This window comes from Alosa alosa, chromosome 17, assembly GCF_017589495.1.
Source record: "Alosa alosa isolate M-15738 ecotype Scorff River chromosome 17, AALO_Geno_1.1, whole genome shotgun sequence".
Lineage (NCBI taxonomy): Eukaryota > Metazoa > Chordata > Actinopteri > Clupeiformes > Clupeidae > Alosa > Alosa alosa.
In genome coordinates this window covers 14,996,485-15,015,727 of record NC_063205.1, presented here as the reverse complement: position 1 = coordinate 15,015,727, position 19,243 = coordinate 14,996,485, and the positions used below count along the sequence as shown (strand labels likewise).

The 19,243-nt window shown below is 42.8% G+C and overlaps 2 protein-coding genes across 3 annotated transcripts in view; both read right to left on the bottom strand.

Moving 5' to 3' along the window:
• Positions 1 to 7,289, bottom strand: part of cep83 (centrosomal protein 83) — an 11,431-nt gene extending 4,142 nt beyond the window's left edge. Inside the window, exons 1-11 of the mRNA XM_048267259.1 lie at positions 7,215 to 7,289; positions 5,748 to 5,968; positions 5,200 to 5,350; positions 4,464 to 4,556; positions 3,877 to 4,008; positions 3,289 to 3,540; positions 2,858 to 2,989; positions 2,298 to 2,412; positions 1,891 to 2,035; positions 1,557 to 1,706; positions 1,336 to 1,411 (exon numbers count right to left, since the gene is read on the bottom strand). Of these exons, the coding sequence (XP_048123216.1) occupies positions 1,336 to 1,411; positions 1,557 to 1,706; positions 1,891 to 2,035; positions 2,298 to 2,412; positions 2,858 to 2,989; positions 3,289 to 3,540; positions 3,877 to 4,008; positions 4,464 to 4,556; positions 5,200 to 5,350; positions 5,748 to 5,956 (1,455 nt within the window). The 5' untranslated portion in view covers positions 5,957 to 5,968; positions 7,215 to 7,289. The remainder of the gene's footprint in view (positions 1 to 1,335; positions 1,412 to 1,556; positions 1,707 to 1,890; positions 2,036 to 2,297; positions 2,413 to 2,857; positions 2,990 to 3,288; positions 3,541 to 3,876; positions 4,009 to 4,463; positions 4,557 to 5,199; positions 5,351 to 5,747; positions 5,969 to 7,214) is intronic.
• Positions 7,290 to 7,626: 337 nt separating this feature from the next.
• arfgap3 (ADP-ribosylation factor GTPase activating protein 3) lies at positions 7,627 to 19,243 on the bottom strand. Of its 2 annotated transcripts, none has more exons than XM_048268614.1 (16): positions 19,100 to 19,243; positions 17,992 to 18,110; positions 17,556 to 17,628; positions 16,963 to 17,094; positions 16,754 to 16,828; positions 16,463 to 16,550; positions 16,030 to 16,080; positions 15,891 to 15,937; positions 14,374 to 14,525; positions 13,963 to 14,094; positions 13,208 to 13,339; positions 11,166 to 11,321; positions 10,868 to 10,991; positions 9,751 to 9,844; positions 9,515 to 9,633; positions 7,627 to 9,127 (listed from the first exon to the last, which is right to left on the bottom strand). In XM_048268614.1, the coding sequence occupies exons 1-16, from the start codon at positions 19,166 to 19,168 to the stop codon at positions 9,110 to 9,112; spliced, it is 1,581 nt and encodes a 526-aa protein (XP_048124571.1). In that variant the 5' UTR covers positions 19,169 to 19,243; the 3' UTR covers positions 7,627 to 9,109. The 2 variants fall into 2 exon arrangements, with proteins under 2 accessions (XP_048124571.1, XP_048124572.1); XM_048268615.1 differs by having other exon boundaries at positions 16,030 to 16,077.

The following is a 19,243-nucleotide window of genomic DNA, read 5'->3' as shown; positions in this document are numbered from 1 at the left end:
GCATATGCAAACGATAATGTCTACGTAGTATAATGAAGCTTGTGTGGTAGATCATACTGTTAGGTATTATGCATGCAGAGTTGAAAGTCCTAACAGGGATACAATTTTAATGACTTGTGGGAGGGAAAAGTTGCTGAATAAAACCAAATGCAAATGAACTGTTTAATCAACTGATCTGCATTTTAATGTAATGCCTGCTCTTTGTAGGCTAGTTGTAACTGAACACCAAGGCAGGTGAAATGTAATACTACAACACCTGATCTTTGCTACTGCTATGTAGTGTAATGCAACACGAGCCAGGCATTGCAACTTGTGACTTGCGTCATAATCCTTAAATTTATCACATGTGGGTCATTCCAGGTCAATTCAACCAGGGCCCACGCACTTAGGTCTCAAAAAATTCTGAAAAAATTACCAGGTGTACCTATGTTACCCAGGAGACACACTGTAAAATTACTCTTATGTAAGATGTCAATGGGGCATTTTGCCCATGTTCAGGGTGGAAAATAAAAAAGAAAGATTTGCATAAGACAAGTCAAATTGGTATTTTCAAAAAGAAGGGATCATGGAGAATAAAGAAAAACATATTTTAAAAATCTTTGTATATTCCCACAAGGTGTTTGGGTGCTCTGAAAATGATAACCAAAATTATTTTTCAGACTTGTGAGGTCTGCTGTTCAGACCCTGAAGGGATTTGTTTTCTGTTCATTGCTTTTTGTGAGAGTGTTTCTACTTATTTCAGTAAGGAAAATAAATCAAGAGCCTATGTTGAGTACAAATATGTCTTCTGAAGGCTTAAACAGAGCCCAGCCAAAAACTCCAATAAAATTTGTATCAACTTTGAGGGACAGCTATGACCATGCAGGATTATCCAGACCAAACGTGACAATTTTGCTACATACTATTCCTATTTATGTACCAGCATGCAAAATTTGAGCCTCCTACATGGTTTAGTTCTTGCGCTGTGGGCTTGTGAACTTTGACAAAAAAAAGAGGCTTAACAAAATCGACACCCCCTCCCCCTGTAAAACTGGCTGTATCTTGGAAAGTATTGATCTTACATAAGAGTAATTTTACAGTGTGTCTCCTGGGTAACATAGGTACACCTGGTAATTTTTTTCAGAAAAACCTATGTGCGTGGGCCCTGGTTGAACTGACGTGGAATGACCCATGTGTATTACCATGCACAGCTTGTAGCTGGACGAGAAGGAAGATCAAATAAACGAGTGGGGAAGCTAGCTTGTCATTAACTATGGCCAGTTTACTGGACACAGAGGGGACTCCACTTGACAGAACACAGTAATGACACGTATCTATGACTATGTAATAACTCACCTGTCTCAGCTCTAAGTTCTCTGACTGCTGTCTTTCAAGCTCCTCCACCTGAACACCAAGTTGTTGCACTTTCATCCTAAAACACACACACACACACGTTTTCAGTTTAATTCTGTATTCACTACAAAAGTCCAAATTTCACTTAAAACAGCCATTGGCATTGGCAATTGTCTTGGCACATTTCTGAACAGATAGCGTGAGATGTGACTGGCTTGACTTACCTGAGACTGTGTGCTTCCTTGCGCGCAGACTCCTCCCCCAGCTGGCTGCTACGGATACGCTCCTCCCACTCGTCTCTCTGTGAGTTGGCTGCTGCCTCATGTAGCGCCCTCTGCTGTTCCAGCTCCGCCAAGCGGTTGTCCATCTCAAGCCTTAAAACATAAACACAAGCTCATTCATATATACAGTACACATCACATGTCGTAAACAAACAGACACACAGACAACATCTATACACACAGTATAACTCAAACAAGTCTCACACAAACCCACAGAACGTCTCCAGAGAGAGCTAGAGAGAGAAAAAGAAGAGACACAGGAAGAGAGATGGCTCACTTCTCTTCTTGCACGGCGGCCATTTTGTGGAGTTCCTCCTCGCGGGCTACCTGGACCCGACGCACCATCTCCCTCTCCTTCTCCGCCAGCAGCTCCTTGTTCCTCTCCACCGCCATCCGCAACACCTCCAGATCAGACTGCAAGCCTGGGGGAGACAGCAGGGGCGTGGGGATGAATGCGGTGAGAGAGGGGGAGGAGACGAAGGAGAGAAAGAAAAAAAAGGCATAGAAAATAGAGAAGGATGTAAAGAACAGCAAAAGGAAATACATATAGAGAAAAAGGATTATGATAAGAAGCGAGCAAGCCAGAAGGGGAGAGAGATAAAGGGCAATTGTCGTGGACTGAAACAAAATACGAAACACACAAAACTATACAGATGTTTTGCAAGCAAGGAAGATGTTATGTACCATCCACTTGGCTCTGTAGTGTGTCCCTCTCTCTCTCCAGTTCTCCTTTGGCTCTCACACACTCCAGCTTCACGTTGGTCACCTCAAGCTTGTGACTGTGCTTCATTCCCTCCACCTACACCAACACGTCATCAGCGTATAACAGACATACAACTAATTGCCTCATCAAACCATTTGACGTCTTGTAGTTTTTTTTTAGTAGAGTTCTGCTTTTATAATACCAAAAGTCTTACTGGTCAGCTAATAACAAATAAAGTCATTACAAATTTAACACCAAGCCATCATATCTCTTCTGAGCTGAACAAATGTATTTTTTATTATAGGCCCATGTTGCTGATATATAAATTTCATAAATATATATTTATGAGATTTATACGTATATCAGCAACATGACAAACCCTTCACAGTTTCTAAAATCTGGTGACAGGTTCAAATTAAGTTTTCAGGCTTGGGTATTAAAAGCAGGATTAAGTCACCTCAAGGTCATTCTGTCCTTGTCATTTTGAATGTGAGCTTTGATAGGTCAGGGGTAAAAGCTGAAAGGTGAGTGGTGGGCTGACCTGGCTGGTAAGCATGTTGACCTCTCTCTCAGCCTTGTGCAACCGGGTGGTGAGCTGTGAGTTCTGCTCCTGGCTGAGCTGCAGCTCGTTCTCCACCCTCTCCAGCTGCATCCGCACCGACTGCTTCTCCGCCTGTGACAACACCAACCACAACAATTACACATCCAAAACACACACACACACACACACACAAAAGTGAGTGAGAGTCTACAGGGCCAGATGAGATTCTACTATTCCAGGCCAGTTTTTGTCTCATTCCAACACCTCAGGCCAGTATTAATAAACTAAGCTATTTGAAATGCAAAGCACATTTTACACTAGATGTGGTGCAGAATGTGCCTACACTCCACTGCTGCCCCATGTGCAGTATGATATTTTATTAGTCATACAGAGACAAAAAGAAAGAAAATTCTCTGAACCCCTATACTGACCTCCAAGGCCTTGACCGAAGCCTGGGACTCGGCTAGCTGGCGCATCTGGATGCGCTGCACGTTTTCGGCCTGGGAGCCGGAGCTGTCCCTCTCAGCACGGAGCTGAGCCACCTCGCTCTCTAGGCCCTTGAGCCGCTGGTGCAGCTGGGCCTTCTCGCGCAGCAGGGCCTCCACACGCCGGCCGTCCCGCGCCGGGTCGCCACTCTGCAGCTGGGCCGCCAGCTGCTCCTTATCCTGCTCCAGACGAGACACCTGCACAACAGGGTACACAGGGCATCAACACAAGGACAAAGGGTTTGCTTCTTTACCCATAGTGAACTAAGCACACTTTTTCACATGTTCAGCTGGGGAGATCCTAAAATAAAAGCAAAATAAAGTGATTTTTAGCAGATGCTTTAATCCAAAATGACTCAGACTTGCTACGGCCAACTGCAGTGGTGATGTTACCATTGCTCTACCATGCCCACTTTACATGGGACATGAATTGAATGCATGCATATAGTCTACTAGTGCTCCACAACTGAAGCAGGAAAACTGGTGTGTAATTTTCCCAGACACATCAGCACACACACACACACACACACACACCTCAGCGTCATATCGCATCTTTCTCTCTTCCAGGACCCGAGTATGCTCCTCCCTCTGCTGGTGAAGCTCGGACTTGAGGTAGGTGAGCTCATATCTGAGCTTATTATACTCTGAACGATACTTCTCTGCCTCCTGAGAGACAGAGAGAGAAAGAGAGAATATATATTTTCATTTTAATATATATATATATATATATATATATATATATATATATATATATATATATATAGTGAGAGAGAGAGAAACTATTGTTTCTAATAATTAAGAAAATAATAAGAACTGATTGTGATTTATTCCCAGTTATTCACAAATTTTCTTTCGAAAAAGTTTTAAAAGAGGCATTTTTCTTCAGTTTTAGTTAAAGAACAAACATTCCAAAATATATACTCTTTTTTTAGAGAGTGAACAAATCAAATCCTCTTGTGGGGAATCATGTTTCCTTTAAGTACAGCAGCCCTAACACACCAAACACTAGGGTCACCATGGCAATTTCCGTTGGTTGCCATTGAGATGACGCTTGCAGCTGCAGCTTCCAGAAGAAGTCTGATGTGAGCTCCCTCCCTCCCTCTCTCCCTCCCTCCACTCACCTCCTCCAGTTTGTTAAAGCGCTCCCTCATGGGCACCTCCAGCTCCTGCTGAATCTGAGCCCTCAGCAGCTCCTGCCTCTGGGGAGTCATGATCTGAAGGAGACGCAGAAACAACACAAAGAGAAGATGATCATCACACACCTAAGTACATCCATCCATAAACAGATGCTAATCCTTCCTACACACACACCAAAAGATGAGGCATCTGTGTCTGCAAAACAAACTCTGCACAAGCATCCTGATCCATTGTATGTTTATAAGAGGTCTTAACAAATTGATTTGAAAGCATGTTCTGAGACAGTCACATTATCTCTTCATCCATCTATAACCCCATGGTCTCCTCCTCCCTATGGATTGTACACGGTCTCTGGAGCTAGTTATTCAAGACACAAAAGGTAGCCAAATGAAAGTCTGATGTGCTCAAAATGACCAAGGTTTTCTTTATGTCGGGGACAAGCTCAGCAGACACCCTCAAAGCACCCTCTGATTAAAGGTATATTGTACAGACAATGCCTTGGATCAATCTCCTTGGTCAACAAAAGCAAAGCAGTGTCTAATTAAAACAAATTTCTGTTTCTTTTTTATTATTATTTTTAAAATGGATTTTGTTGCTTTGTATTTATCTAACAAGTGCAATGGATCCATTGGATTCCTCTCCTCCTCTCACTGGAACTCTAATAATAAGTCCAGCGTCCACCATCTCGTAGGAAGGAAACACAGCGCCGCTGTAGGCTACCTGTAGCCGCAGCTCCTCCATCTGTCTGGTTTTGTCCAGCAGTTCTCCCCGCAGCTCAGTCATCAGCAGCTGCAGCTTCTCCTGCGAGGTCTGCTTGTCCGTCAGCAGCCGCTTCAGCTCAGTCTGGGCGCGCGTGTACTCATCCTGCAGCCTGCAGCGGCAAACGCACACAGGCAACACACACAAGCATGGACACAAACCAAGGCAGACAAAGACAACAACAACAACAAAAAAACACACTCAGAAAGACAATTACAGCCACAAACCCATATAACAGACAGACACAGGCGCGCAAGCGCACACACACACACTAGGTCACACCCTCACAGCAAGGTTTTTCAAAAACAAAAACAACCAATGTCCACCTTAAACAAAATGGTAACTGATACTGCCTTTAAATCACCTGTAAATATCAAGTACCAGTTACAGATAATCTGGCTTTTACAATGTAAATAAGCATCACAAATAATTGGCTTATTTTTGTTGCTTAACCACTACCAAATACTATCCTTACTTTATCCTGTTACTGACTAATGGGTGCCAATTACCTGGTGTGCTCAGCTTTGAGGGTCTGGTAGTTGGTCTTGTGGTGTTCGCAGCGCATCCTCTCGTCGATCAGCATCTTTTGCAGCTCCATGTCGGAAGAGCCCAGGCCCAGAGACGCCCCGAGCAGACCGGTGGGCTGCTTGCTGCTCCCCATATCCAGGCTAGGGAGCACAAGGGGAGGCATGGACTGTGCCAGCGCCAAGGGGTTCATCCTGCCCTCCTCCTCCATGACACAAGTGTGAGTGTGGGAGAGACAGAGGATTGCGAAAAGAAAGGGGCAGCACAGGCAGAGAGAGAGAGAGAGAGAGAGTGGAAGAAAAAGAGGGAGAGAGGAGGTGCACCTCCTTTTATAGCTACCCAAAAAACCTCAAACAGAAAGACAAATCTACCAATCACTCTCGAAATTATGCCTCCCACAGTCACTTCACGACCGAGCTCAATCAGATCCCTCGCAAATGTTTTAGATAATGACAACGTTCAAGTCGTTGACAGCGACAATAACTACAACGAATGGGGAGCAATCAGACGAAGACAAATGGCTTGGACTCTTGTGAGCGATGAGTGATTAGGGATCCTATTCCTAATCATACGAGGTTACACAGTCACCGTTGCCAGGGTAATGACGACTTTTTTTTTTCTAACCACTTGTGATTCCCATCTCTCAAAAGCTCAAGGCAAATCCTAAATGCTCCTTCAGGTGATTTCCAAAGATTTCCCAACTGGCTTCTGTTGTGGATACGCTGGCTGCATTACCAAGGGAATGTGTGCTTGATGACAAACGACAGGCAGAGAGAGCTTGGGTACGCATTTGCCGCTACAAGGTGACTGTATCCATAGACTGTACCGTAAAGTTACAGAAAAGGTAGTGCTAGAACCTAGCTCGGACAGGCCAAACCTTCGTGTGCTTGTGTTTACATAATTTATGATGCACTTGGGAAACACAGCCAATCGTAATAACTTGTCATGTGAGATCACGAGTCCGTTTAGTAACTAGTCTTTAGTAACTTGGTGATTTTGCTCACTAGCATAATTAGTTGGAAAAACTTCTAGGCACTCATGTTAGTATGGACTTATCCAGGATAAGCCAGCCGGTCGTTAACTAGCAGACTTATGTTAAGGCTAGCTAACCTCGCTAGCTGGCCAAAGCAAGAACAGTTATTATGCCAGCAAAATCTGCCATTGGCATTAACTTAGTTGAGTCCTATGCACCAGCATAGTGAAGAGACAACCAAATCCTTAACATGCACTGATGGCATACATACAGCAGCTTTCTAAATTTAAAAATGGCGCTTTTTCTCCAAACTTGACATTGTGATGCTAGCAAGTTATCCGTTACGCTATCCAGTGTTTGATAGGGGCCACGACAAATGCCTGTGGATTTCAATATCTGTCCCATATTCTGTTGCCATTAATATTCTTATGAATACACTCTGAATGTTATCTGATGAAAGGCAATTACTGGCCCTTACCTCAGGCTGAGAGGACTCCCCTTCCTCAAGTTAGCTAGCAAGCAAGCTACTAGCGTTCCACCAACTACCGTAACAGGAAAGGACTACAAATGAAAGTTGAATGACGGGATTTGTGGTCTTATTTGGGGTGCTTGGTCAAAAATTTAAAAATTCCTCATATTCGTGGTGCTTTCACGTAAAGACACCCTGTACAGTGAGTAAGTTACACATTCCATTTGTGTAAGTAAGCAATGATATAATTCTCAAGTTATAATACAAGCCTACTTGCAGATGGGCAAGACAATAGGCCTAGGCTAATTTTTTTTATCAGGACTCCAGACCAGACTAGAATTATCCACATTACTTGATATTCACATGTTTTATATACACGGGTCCCCCATGTATGATATGGTTATGAAATACACACTTCAAGTTTACATTTGGGTACAGTTTAATAAGCATTTATACTGAGCAGGAAATACACAACTGGTAATGTCCAAAAGGCAAAACAAACTCCTTCACTATAAAACACACCTCAACTGGCCATAGCAAACTTAATTTCATTGTATTCCCATGCACCACTTTTAAATCAATAACCCTCTTTTATTAATTTTGTACATTTGTTGTCCCTTGTGCTCATCAGCAAACACAGCATATCAAACAGGAGGATTCCCATTTCATCAGTGTAAAACAGGTTAGACTACTCTGCACTTGACTGTAAATAGCCTCATGATCCATATCAAGATGTACTGTACAATTAAACTATGTGGACGGGAGCAGCCATATGACATTAATGCAATTACATTTGCTCATTAAAGCTTTGCACTGCCCTTTGTGCAGGAATTCTTATTGTAATTCCCAACAGACATTTTTTTTGTGTGAGATGGTGGTTCACTTCAAACAAGAAATTAGCAAAATAAACAGTGTAAAAAGTGCTAAACAGAAAAATAACTACAGCAGTAACAGCCATCTATAAAAGTGACAGAAGAACCTATAATGGTAGCAAGCAAACAACTTCAGCTTCCTTCTAACAGTGTTGGCAGACCCTACATTCTTGCAAAATGCATGTGCAAGGGTTTCTACATCAAATGAGTCTTAACCTTCATCAAACTTTTAAAATGAAGATGCAGATTCCAAATTGCACATCATTATAGTGTGTATCTCTGTAATTAACAAGATATTGGCTTGTTTGACTTTAGAGTTTTGTTTTATCCTTCCGAACAGCCAACTCTCTTTATATATTTGCTCAGCTATCTGAACAAGTATTTTGCTGGATGTGTAAACTAAACTGACAAGATAATATACAGAAAACAAAAAACCAAACCAAGACTGTATAGATCCAAACTGTCAACTACACCTCAATTTGAAGCAACTAAATAACTGGCCTATGGGTAATTTTCAGTCCATCAGCAATTTTAGTGATCTTCAAGACTTACAGGAATTCTAAAGATGAGGTGACATTTTACATGACACTCCCACCACATAAGGCAAAGAGACACACACTCTTGTACTTCAGCATTAACCACAAAATTAATGAATATCTGCAAAAGCATATACCAAAAATATAATCCCAAATCAAAAGTCTGCTGTACGTTATAAAAAAAGAAAGTGCCCAAGAAAGATATAACCAACATAAGCCGCCATTTATAAAGAGAACGTGAAGGAAAAAGAAACTCCTTCACCCCTTGATTTGGTTATACACAAAAGCTTTGGCTTTCCATACCAAACTCACAGAGGCATTTCTCCAGCTCTGTGGCAGATCGAACATCTATCTACTTCATAAAGCTACATCGATGCATCGCACACAATCAGTGTGTGGGTTAGAACCGGAATCCAATGCTGAATGGTGGTCACATACAGTACAGCCCTCTGGTCTGTGGTCCACGTCTCTGAGTTGAATAGACGCCCCTCCAAGCTCATGTGCTGTAGCGATCCTGCAAAGAGACACACAAGAATGGATGAGAACATGTTTAAATCATATGGATTGCTTGAAGTATTTCAGTTTCAGTATTTGACCTGAAGTGTTCAGAATATGACGATTGTTTTGATTTTTTCAAAAAATACTAACTTCGATATAACAACTTGAAGGGGCCTAAGTGGTTGTTATTGTATGGAGAAGTAATGCAATCATTGGAAAAATATGTTAGTCTTATTTTTCTGAATTAATTAATTTAATTCATTAATTGAAGTAATTGATTCAGAGAAACAGTCTAGCGAATGTTTTACACTTTGGTCCATGCAATATGTATATATTTTTTAAAGCGTACAGACATTTTCAAATGTTTCATGTGATTAGTAGATGGAATGTGATGTGCACATGCCTGAATGGTGGACACAACTCCACTCGCCATTACAGAGAGGCGGCCGGCAACAGAGCGCACTCCCTGCTTCAACTGCGTCATGTCCGGCGCATTAGGCAGGACGTTGGTCAGAGTGTAGCCTAGTATGGACAAGTCCACACACACAAACACAAACACACACACACACACAGTGTAAAAGGCATTTATTGCACTGAACAAAGGGATTACGTTCCACAGGTGATTCCCTCGGGTCTCACCTGTAGTGTTGGACTTCTTCTGCTCGTCAAACAGGTCAGCGGAGCTAATTGCAGAGTTTCCCGAGAATCTCTCCAGGCGAGTTCTTGCCTCATACTAGTCATTCACAGAACAAAAGAGCACCAGCGACACAGCTTTAAAGATACTATCAGTAATTAAATAAATAAATAAATAAGTGGATTTCATTTAATTGTTTTTACATTTATCTAAACTGAGAACACTGAAGGCAATACTCTCAGAATTACGTAGTGTAGGAATGTACGCACATCTATAACATTCAACAGGTGCAGGATACTAGCAAATACGAAGGAAAAAGAAAAGATATCTGCAAACTGTCTTGCATGCTCCCAGTCCCACAAAGAAGTGGGTTAAGTAGAATTGCTGACACACTGGGATATGCTCAACTAGGCAGAAAAACAATCCTTATAAGTAATACCACTTAATAGGCTCATAAATGATCTAAACAATGTCATTCCATAACTCAGAATTATCAGGTTACAACATAAATACTTTATAGACAGGGAGCATTTAGTGCTCTAAAATGATTAGGGTGACAACTTGCCCAGGGAGTTAAGCTTTCGAGCCCTCTGTCTCTAGACCTAGCTTGCATGTGTCCTTCTTTTTGCCATGTGCCACATAACCGCAAACAACACTTAAGTAGCAATTACAAATACAATGCACTCTCTACAGGGTTTTGGAGTGGCATATATAGGCTATACAGAGGTGTATACAAAGACTTTCTAATGAGGAGACACAGCACTCAAAGAATCCTTCATAGAAATCTATTGGGTTAGTTTGTAATGCCAAAATGGCAGTTATCTACACATATCCCACCCCTTCCTGTAATGTAACTGTTTTTTTGACCCTTTTCTGCCTTATTTTAGCGATTAGGGAGGTGATATTTATATTGTTCAGTTCTGATTTAAACACACTTTCACTTGATGTACTTTTGATGTCAATATGACCTTATGCATGCCTCCCCATTAATTTGAATATGAAAATAGCTGCCTGAAGCGTGTTACCAACAATGCTGCCGAGTGGGGGTCTGTGGCATGGTGGTCACCCTAGCTTGATAGTTGGGAGTGTTCCTGGTAATCAGGGTGGAGTGGGCAAACTCACTTCTGAATCGTCTTGCTTTCCGAAGTACATGTCAGAGGAGATGGCCTTCACATCCCCGAACTTCCTTTGTGCCTCGTCCGAGGAGGAGCTCGGGCCTGCGTCATGTTTCCTTCGGGAAGTGGGCCTAAAAAACAACAAAGCACCGAGTCAGCACTGAGAAGATAGACTACGTAGCCCCACCCAGGCCTTTATGTTAGAGAGCCTCCCTGCCAAAAACCAAAAGAACCAAATGAATATTCCCCTTAAACCCATTTCTGTTCCAGTTGTTTGTTTTGAGAGGGTGTGGTGACGAACTCACCGGTCATCCTGAGAGGAAGTCTTTGAGTTGATGTAGAAGTCTGGCTCTGGCTTAATAGACTCGTTCTTCCTGGAAGCCTCTCTGGATGCTCCACCCCACTGGGAGAAGAAGCTGTCGGATGAATCTGCTTTATCATCGAGGTATTTGGATGACATTCTGTAAACAAACACCACATCAAGTTTTACTTGTACAATGCCTTTTGCGCCACATCAGCAATACAAGGTGCTTTCAAAAGAGAAAGTGAACACGTAGAATACAACCACATACATAAATGTAGGACCACAGAAACGATGAAAGACCTGGGGAGTATTCCATCAACCTCGCTAAAGGCCAAACCTGGCTTATTTCGATAAGTCTCGCTCATTTTAGTGAGAAGTCCGTTCCATTAATGAGGTTAACGTGAATCCCAGCTTGGTAACCATGGGAATTTATGCCACAGAACTAACCTGCTCCGTAGCAGGTTAACTTTCAAGCTAAATTAAGCTGTGTTGCAAAAAAAACAATCAGTCGGAAAACGAGTCCAAAAAGATGGTTCCGTCAACCTGTGCTCTCGTCACCTGTAGCCTACAACTTCAAAAATAGAAGTAGGCCTATAGAAATGTTTTTTTCTGACAGTGCACCAAGCATGGATTTACTACCTCCAAAGAATGTATGAAGATTATACCATTAAACATGTTTTAACTTCACATGCGTGTGGTTCTAGGAATCGTGCTACTCTGCAAGGCCACTTATGTTCGGTGGTGGTGTAACGTGCAGCTTAGACGGTATAGGAAAGGAATTACATTCTTGCGTGTTCGCAGGTTCGCTTCCCATACGAAGTATTAAGGCTACATTGTTTATCACCTTGATGATGGCATTTTTAGTTATAATCTTTGATGAAAGACATATGTCTACTGCTGATAAAGGGTCATGCACATTTGGTAGGCTGTTCAGTGACATATTATATCTGATGCAAGCCAAAGGATAATTATTCTGTAGCCTAGGCAGCGAATAATTAAAACTGCTTCATGTATCGACGATTGTTCATGAATGTAAAATCAACTGTGTGCTACACAGATCAAAAACTAGGCATAAATTGAATTGAAAGCCATTGCATTTCAGATAATTTTATTTTAAACACTTTGGGACTTATGGGAGACAATAGGCTATTATGTTGATACTAATTTATTTTATGACCACCTACACCTAGACAATAATTTGGAGTGAACTCTTTTAATATAAGAACGTAGGCTATAGATAGTTTTGAATATATGGCAAAGTTGTTTTTGAGTTTATAATATTTATTCATTCACTCGTTTTGTTCAAGCATAGACTGTAGGCTATAGTCTATGTGTTCAAGAGAGAAGCCAATCAAACTCGCAATTGATTTCAAACCATTAGCATTGTTGTTTTAAATGTATGCTTTCATTATTCTCCAATTTCTGTAGGCAATTTTTCTCTCGATGTTAAATTTGATGACTTTCGATGAAAATCCTGTAGATGGCGCTTGCCTATCGAACAGAAATCATCTAGTATTGTCTTAATTTTACGACATATATAGTCTTTTCGTCAATCTACTGTTTTGGTGTACTTTTCTACCTCGTGCACGAGCAGAGATGAAGCTGAACTAAACCTCACTTGAATAAACGAGGCCAAGATGCCGCTAACTAATGGAACGGCTTCAGCCCCAAGTGAAAGTCTACGCTAGTTTAAGCCAGGGTATTTCTGTTAAGCGCCGCCTTCATTAGCGAGGTTGATGGAATACCCCCCTGTTCAATAATCTAACTTTGGTAAACCACAGAGTAATCAGAATATGTTCAAAACATAATGCATAGACAGATCACCAGACAAACTTCTGGACATTGCATAATGGTACAGATATTATACGCCCATGCAATTCGTGCAATACAGTCAGTACAAGCATACCTGGAAGCCTGGAAACCTGCATATACAACAATCTCTGTTTTAGAGTGTCAGCACGTTTGGTGTTTGTGTTTGAGAGAGACACACAAGAGTGTCTTGAAAGTGTATGTGTGTGTTAGTGATTGAACTAGAGGCCTCACCTGGAGGAGGAGAAGGTGCCGTGGTCCTCTCGGTCATCCTCCTCAAACCTGCTGAGACGAGGCGGCTGAAGGTCTGCTGGGGACTCCTGCTTGATGGTCTGCATGTCGGACATCACAGAGTGGGACACCCCACTACAGGGACACAGAGGGAAAGACAAGCCATAAAATACTGTGTGCAAGACCATATAATTACAAAAATATACACAAATACAAATAAATAATTGGTGATACACGACTAATGCTACCCATACATCAGAAGACTTTGACAAGATTTGGGAAAGATTCTTAAACTATTTGAGTCTTAACTATTGCCCCCCCTACTGCCCCCATTCAAGCTTTACTCAAAAGACTTTCAAGTATCTTTCCCAAATCTTGTCAAAGTCTTCTGGTGTAAGGATGGTTTAAGACATATGCTATGCACAATGTCTCTGTCTTTCCTGTTGCTCAAAAGTTGTGTACATAAATTCCATTACTCCATAGTCTTCAAAAGTTACTTGCTCTTTCTATTAGAACAACAAAGACATTATGCAATTCATTTAGTTAAATATCTAAACGACTCAATGTTACTACTTGACCTTGACAACCTTAACAATATAGAAACATGTACTTTCCACACCACCACTTACTTACTTTCTCTGTCTCTCTCACACACACACACACAGAAACAAAACCACACACACAAACAAAGACACGAACCTACACACACTCACACACAAAGACACAAACCCACACACACACACACACACACACCGTACCCTCTGGCGCCAAGGCCCATGCCCAGTCTCTCAGCTTGTTCTTTCCTCTTTCCCTCTAGACCCTTCAGCTTCTCCCCATGGCTCTTTCCCTGCACCTCCAGGTCCTGGTAGGCCAGCCTCAGAGAGGACACACTGCACACAGACAAGGGGTGGGAATGTGCGGACAGAAAATACATTTGACACAGACAGACATAGCTCAGACTAGTCCAAACTCTAGGGAAAGCTAGGGATTTGATCTGAGAGAATCACAGATTTCAGATGTCTGTGGGGCTCTTGGATTTAAGTCATGTTACCTTGACATGTATGGAGGGAGTGCACAGCGTACCCAAAACAACTCCACAGATTTCACTGCTATGACACAAGGAGACAGTGATGTACTAAGACAGACACTGAGGTACACCAACCACTCACTTGGATTCCTCGGGTTCCGCGGCAGGTTTTGTGCTGGCGCTGACGCTGGTCTCCGCTCGGAGTTTGTCCACGGCCTGGGCCCTCTTCTCCTGCGCAGAGAAGCTCTGGCTGCTCACTTTCTGGGCCCCCAGTCCACCCTTCTTAGAGCCAAGCTAAAGCAAGCAACACGCGCGCACAAACACGAGACTGGTCAGACAAACCGCGCTCTTCTGGTTCTCAACGAAGGCGGTCGCATTTTCTCTCCCTCCCCTCCCCTTATCTTCCCTGCTGTGCTCCTTTGTCTTGTGTAGTCTACCGTCTCATACTTTGAGAGACTCTCTCTGCACTGCCCTCCAAACTAAAAATCATGGATTTGATCAACTGGTTTCTCAACGCAATTGACACCATCTTCTCATCATATCTACCTATTCGGAACCATGATAACAGGTCTTATGCTGATTGGATTAGGCATTGCCCTGGTTTATCGAGGAATTCAAAAAACGGTGACAGTTGTTCAAAGCCCCGTAAGGCTGCCCGTTATGATTTGCAATTGGACCAGAATGGACTAAGAGGGTAGTCGTGTAAATTGGAATGCGGCTACCCGCCCCAAGACCAAACAACTACAATCTCATCTGCTTTTGGCGCCCCTCAACCAGCACTGGCCTCAGCCAAGGCCGCTGCTGGAAAAACAACTCCACCGGAAGAGCACTGCAGCGAGACGCTCTTGCATCCCTTTCCCCACTTCCTACAGACACCTGCTGATTGTAGACTCTGTCTGGGACATGACCAAGGCTGTCTCCATAGCAACTTACTGTGTTATCGCTTTGACAATCCTGAGGCACTAAGACTGTGGTACCAGGCGGAGCGACTCACCAGGCCTACACATACATCTATCATATATACAGACATGCAGTCACCCCCACCCCATCGCCGCTTTGTACCCCCAGTCTGTCAAGCGGGTCTGTGACCAGCGCCGCAAATGGCTGCAGGACCGGATGGCTGCTTGCCTGCACTGGTATCCCTCCCCCCCCACTCCCTCCCCCTGTTGCAAGTCGTGTGTCTTTCATGTTGTTGTGTAAAGTGTATGTGCTAATGTTGCTGAGGTGTTTTTTTCCTGTTCCCATACTGTACTCCCCACAGGAGCATAGTCTGGGGGTTGCTTTTTTTCTCCTCCCCTCTCCTCATGTTATGCTGTCTACCCCCCTTTTGAAGGCTGCGCTTGTGAGGCGGCCGTGGAGATCTCGTGCAGGAGGGTCCCTGCATGGAGAAGACCAAATCAAATTCCTAGTATCTCTGTATACATGGCGAAATAAAGTTGAATTGAACAAACATGCCAAGGGAATCCCTTGCGCCCAAGCCCTTCCACCACAAGTGAAGGTCAGTGCTCACAGAACAGGACGGTAGGACCAGTAGGATGTATTTTGCAGTCGGTTTACTTTTATTTGACATTATACCTGGGTGTATTCAGGCAAAATGCAAAATGCAGAGAACTGATAGTGATAAATGTATGAGAACATGTGTCGGTTTTCTGAACGTACCGTTTTCTTTGCTGCCGTTGGTTTCTTCTTGAACAGACAGGCTGTGTCTGCAAAATATAAAATATATTCAGAAATCAACATTCATACAGTATTACAAACTCGCTTCCATTTGAGGGATGACATTTGTTCTTTTTATTACCTAGAGCAGCTTTAGGAGAGACACTGAGCATATCAACTGTGGGTCCTTCTTCTGGAAACACAGAGAGGGGGGGGGGGGTGCAGAGAGAGCTTGAGCTGTGCTATTCAGGTGCACAGATGAACATAATCTCTGTGCTGAGAAATTCAGCTTGCTCATTTCCCAAAAAATGTTCAAATACCGAAGCATACTTAGCCAAGGTCTCAAGCTTCAACAACCAGCAAGCTCTGCATGACCAGTTATTCAGGTCATCCATTCTGATTTTTAATTTTACTAGAATGAAATTACACTGATACATGAGCCGTGGTTAACAAGCTGGGAATCTTAGCACAATGAATAACATACAATCCTGCAGGATTTTTAAATATGTAATCTGCATTCCCAAGATTAGGTTTATTAGAGTATTAAAACTTCTGATAGGGGATCAGCAGTTTACCGTTGTTATTCTTCTCCATGGTTGACGAGGAGTCCTCGGCTGATAGGTCAGAGTTAAGCTCCAGGCAGATGGGGTCATTTGAGGTCACCTGGCAAAAAACAGACACATGTTGCAAAGTATGCTGGACAAACAGGACATGGCCAAAACTACGCATATGCCAAAAAATGCTGCCTTTAAACAGACATGGACCAACACACATACATACCCTCCCTCTTTCTCTCTCATAAACACACACTTTCTCACTCTCACACACACACACACAATGAAAACCCACAGTCTATTTTAAGGTACCTGTGTGTGTTGGCTGAAAAAGTCCACCTGCTTATCTGTGGGCGATGGAGAGAGAGGCTGACTGTCCAGCCAAAGCTGCACAAGAGAGACCAAGACAAATTCAACACCAGCTGACATTTACACAAGCGCATATGAGCGTGAACAAGCACAGACACACTATGAAAGAATGACATGTGCCCAATGGTGTGGATGTGTGCGTGTGTCTGCACCTCTGTGCCATGATGTCTGGTGGCCTGGGTTGCCATAGTCTTGATCTTCTCCCTGTAGAGCTGAGCAGCTCTGCTGTTGTATTTAGTATTGGCAGCGCTTGATGTGCCGCCATGCTGATTGAAAAAAGCCATCTGAGGAGTGAGATAAAGAGATAAAGAAAGAAAGAGAGAGAGAAAGAAAGTGAGAGAAGAGAACAGAGTTTGAGAAGGAAAGAGACATTGTTTGGATAGGATGAGACAGAGAGATAAAGACAAACATTGACAAGACAATCCCAGCGATAAAACTTCACCTCAATACATGTGTTTGTTTGAGAGATCATTCATGCCAATATTTTATTTTTTACCTCTACAGTCCACAGGGTTTCACTGAAACCACTGTCTGAGGCAATTTTTTGTGTACAGTTCAGTTGAGAACTATGGATTTTCAACTGTCAGTTTGTCTAGTGCTACACAAGACACAATTTGGTGACTGGAGTCTTCAGTGATTCAATTCTTCTATTCATGACTTCACTGGAAATTAACATGTGGACTGGTGAGCTCCTCCCTCCGCCCTGTCCCATGGAACACAACAGTGGACGGGGAGAGACACTCACCGCACTGGCGTTGCCTCCGACCTGCATACTGCGCAGCTGGAACCATGACCAGTTGAAGTCCAACTCTGTGGACCTGCCAGAGGGGAAGAACATAGAAGGTGAGGCCTCACACTGAGCAGTGCAAAAAAGCCCCCGGACGGAACACGGGAAAGAGTTCGGACATAAATTTAACTGACAGGAAGTTTGGACAACAGTTTTTGACATCTGTTGTTGTTGACATCTGTTATCTACAGATTGTAAACAGTACCTACTACATACATCTCAAAAGCACAAGTCATATATAGCAAGCATTTTAAACATGTTCACTTTGTCATGAAAAAGAATATAACATTTACAACGTACAAAGTGGGGGTTATGTAGGGCAGCACACCATGAAAAATCTGAAATGTTTTGATGAAGAATCGTGAATTCCCAAATAAGCTACTTTGCAGCCTACCTGATGAAGGACAGGTGTACGCCCAATGACCTATGAGTCCCAGAGCAGTCAATACAGAGGAATACTCCATAGGTGATGCTTGCCCAGCTGGGATTCTTGGCTGAACAGTCAAAGCATACCTAAGACAATAATCATAGCATAGTGTTAAAATGTATTTCTGATGAGAATTAGCCTACATATCTCAAGAAAGGGGCAAAGCCTATACTGTTGGCCTTAATCAGCATATCGACTCAGTTATGTGCTGGGTGTAACGCCATGACCATTCATTTAGTAAGTGCAGCACTCATGTTTGCGCGGGCACGGGCAGAGAGCTTTAATAAACAAAGTTTGACTCATGCCTTGGGTACCACAAATACGCAACTATCCTTACACCATCTTGGTTATCTTCGTGGGGGAAAAAAACTACCAACAGCCAACTGATATCTATCTAAAAATCTTAAAAATGGCTCACGCATTCAGGAGTAGGCCTATAAAGGGCACAGGAATACCTTTAGCGCATACGGTGCGTAGACCTCAAAGACTGTTTACAAAAAGACCAACCGAATGCGGTAGCCTAGCCTAATAGGAAACTTATGAAATGTCATAGGCCTACAAAAACATGAGGACAACCAATTAGGCTACAATGGGCTAGCTTGAGTAGCCTGCGTGTTTCTGGAAAGCACTTGATCTCTGTCATCCCCAAAAGGCAGCGACTGAAAACATTTGCACAGCTGGAGTAGCCAATGTTATAATCTGTCGCCACTAGATAATCTTTCACGGTTCCCAAGTAGGCTATAAGAAACACGCTTGTTTTGTTGGCCATTTTCCGATTTCAAGAAGTTTTGGACCATGTCCGAAACAAAACAAAAAAAAACAAGTTTGACAAGACATCGCTAATAGCAGACATGTCTAGCCATCTACACTGTAAAATAAACCCGTTTCTCCTTCCGATAATTCTGATAGATCGCATCTATCCAGTAGGCTACGTGACTTTCCATATGGTTCCTCCAACCTTATCCATGGCATTCTGCAAGCGCTTACCGTGCGACGTGTCAGTATCATTTGATGAGCTAATTTACCTCCAACTGAGAGAAATATACGCACATATTCTTCTAACTTGTCATCTCACCTTATTCGTTGGTATTGAGCGCAACCGCTTAAATATCGTCGATATCTCCTGCTTGCTTGGATCAGACATCTTTACACCTGTTGAAAATTCACCTGACAGGCAACTGCCACTGTCAAAATGTAGCAGTTTAGTTTCCCTAGCTCG

Excerpts from the sequence above, each read along its gene's own strand:
- arfgap3 (XM_048268614.1), bottom strand. The coding sequence starts at position 19,168 with ATGTCTGATCCAAGCAAGCAGGAGATATCGACGATATTTAAGCGGTTG. Across the intron at positions 16,829-16,962 it reads CCAGACATCATGGCACAGAG|CTTTGGCTGGACAGTCAGCC; the intron begins GTGCAGACACAC and ends TCTCTTGTGCAG. Across the intron at positions 9,845-10,867 it reads GAAAGCAAGACGATTCAGAA|TATGAGGCAAGAACTCGCCT; the intron begins GTGAGTTTGCCC and ends GTGAATGACTAG.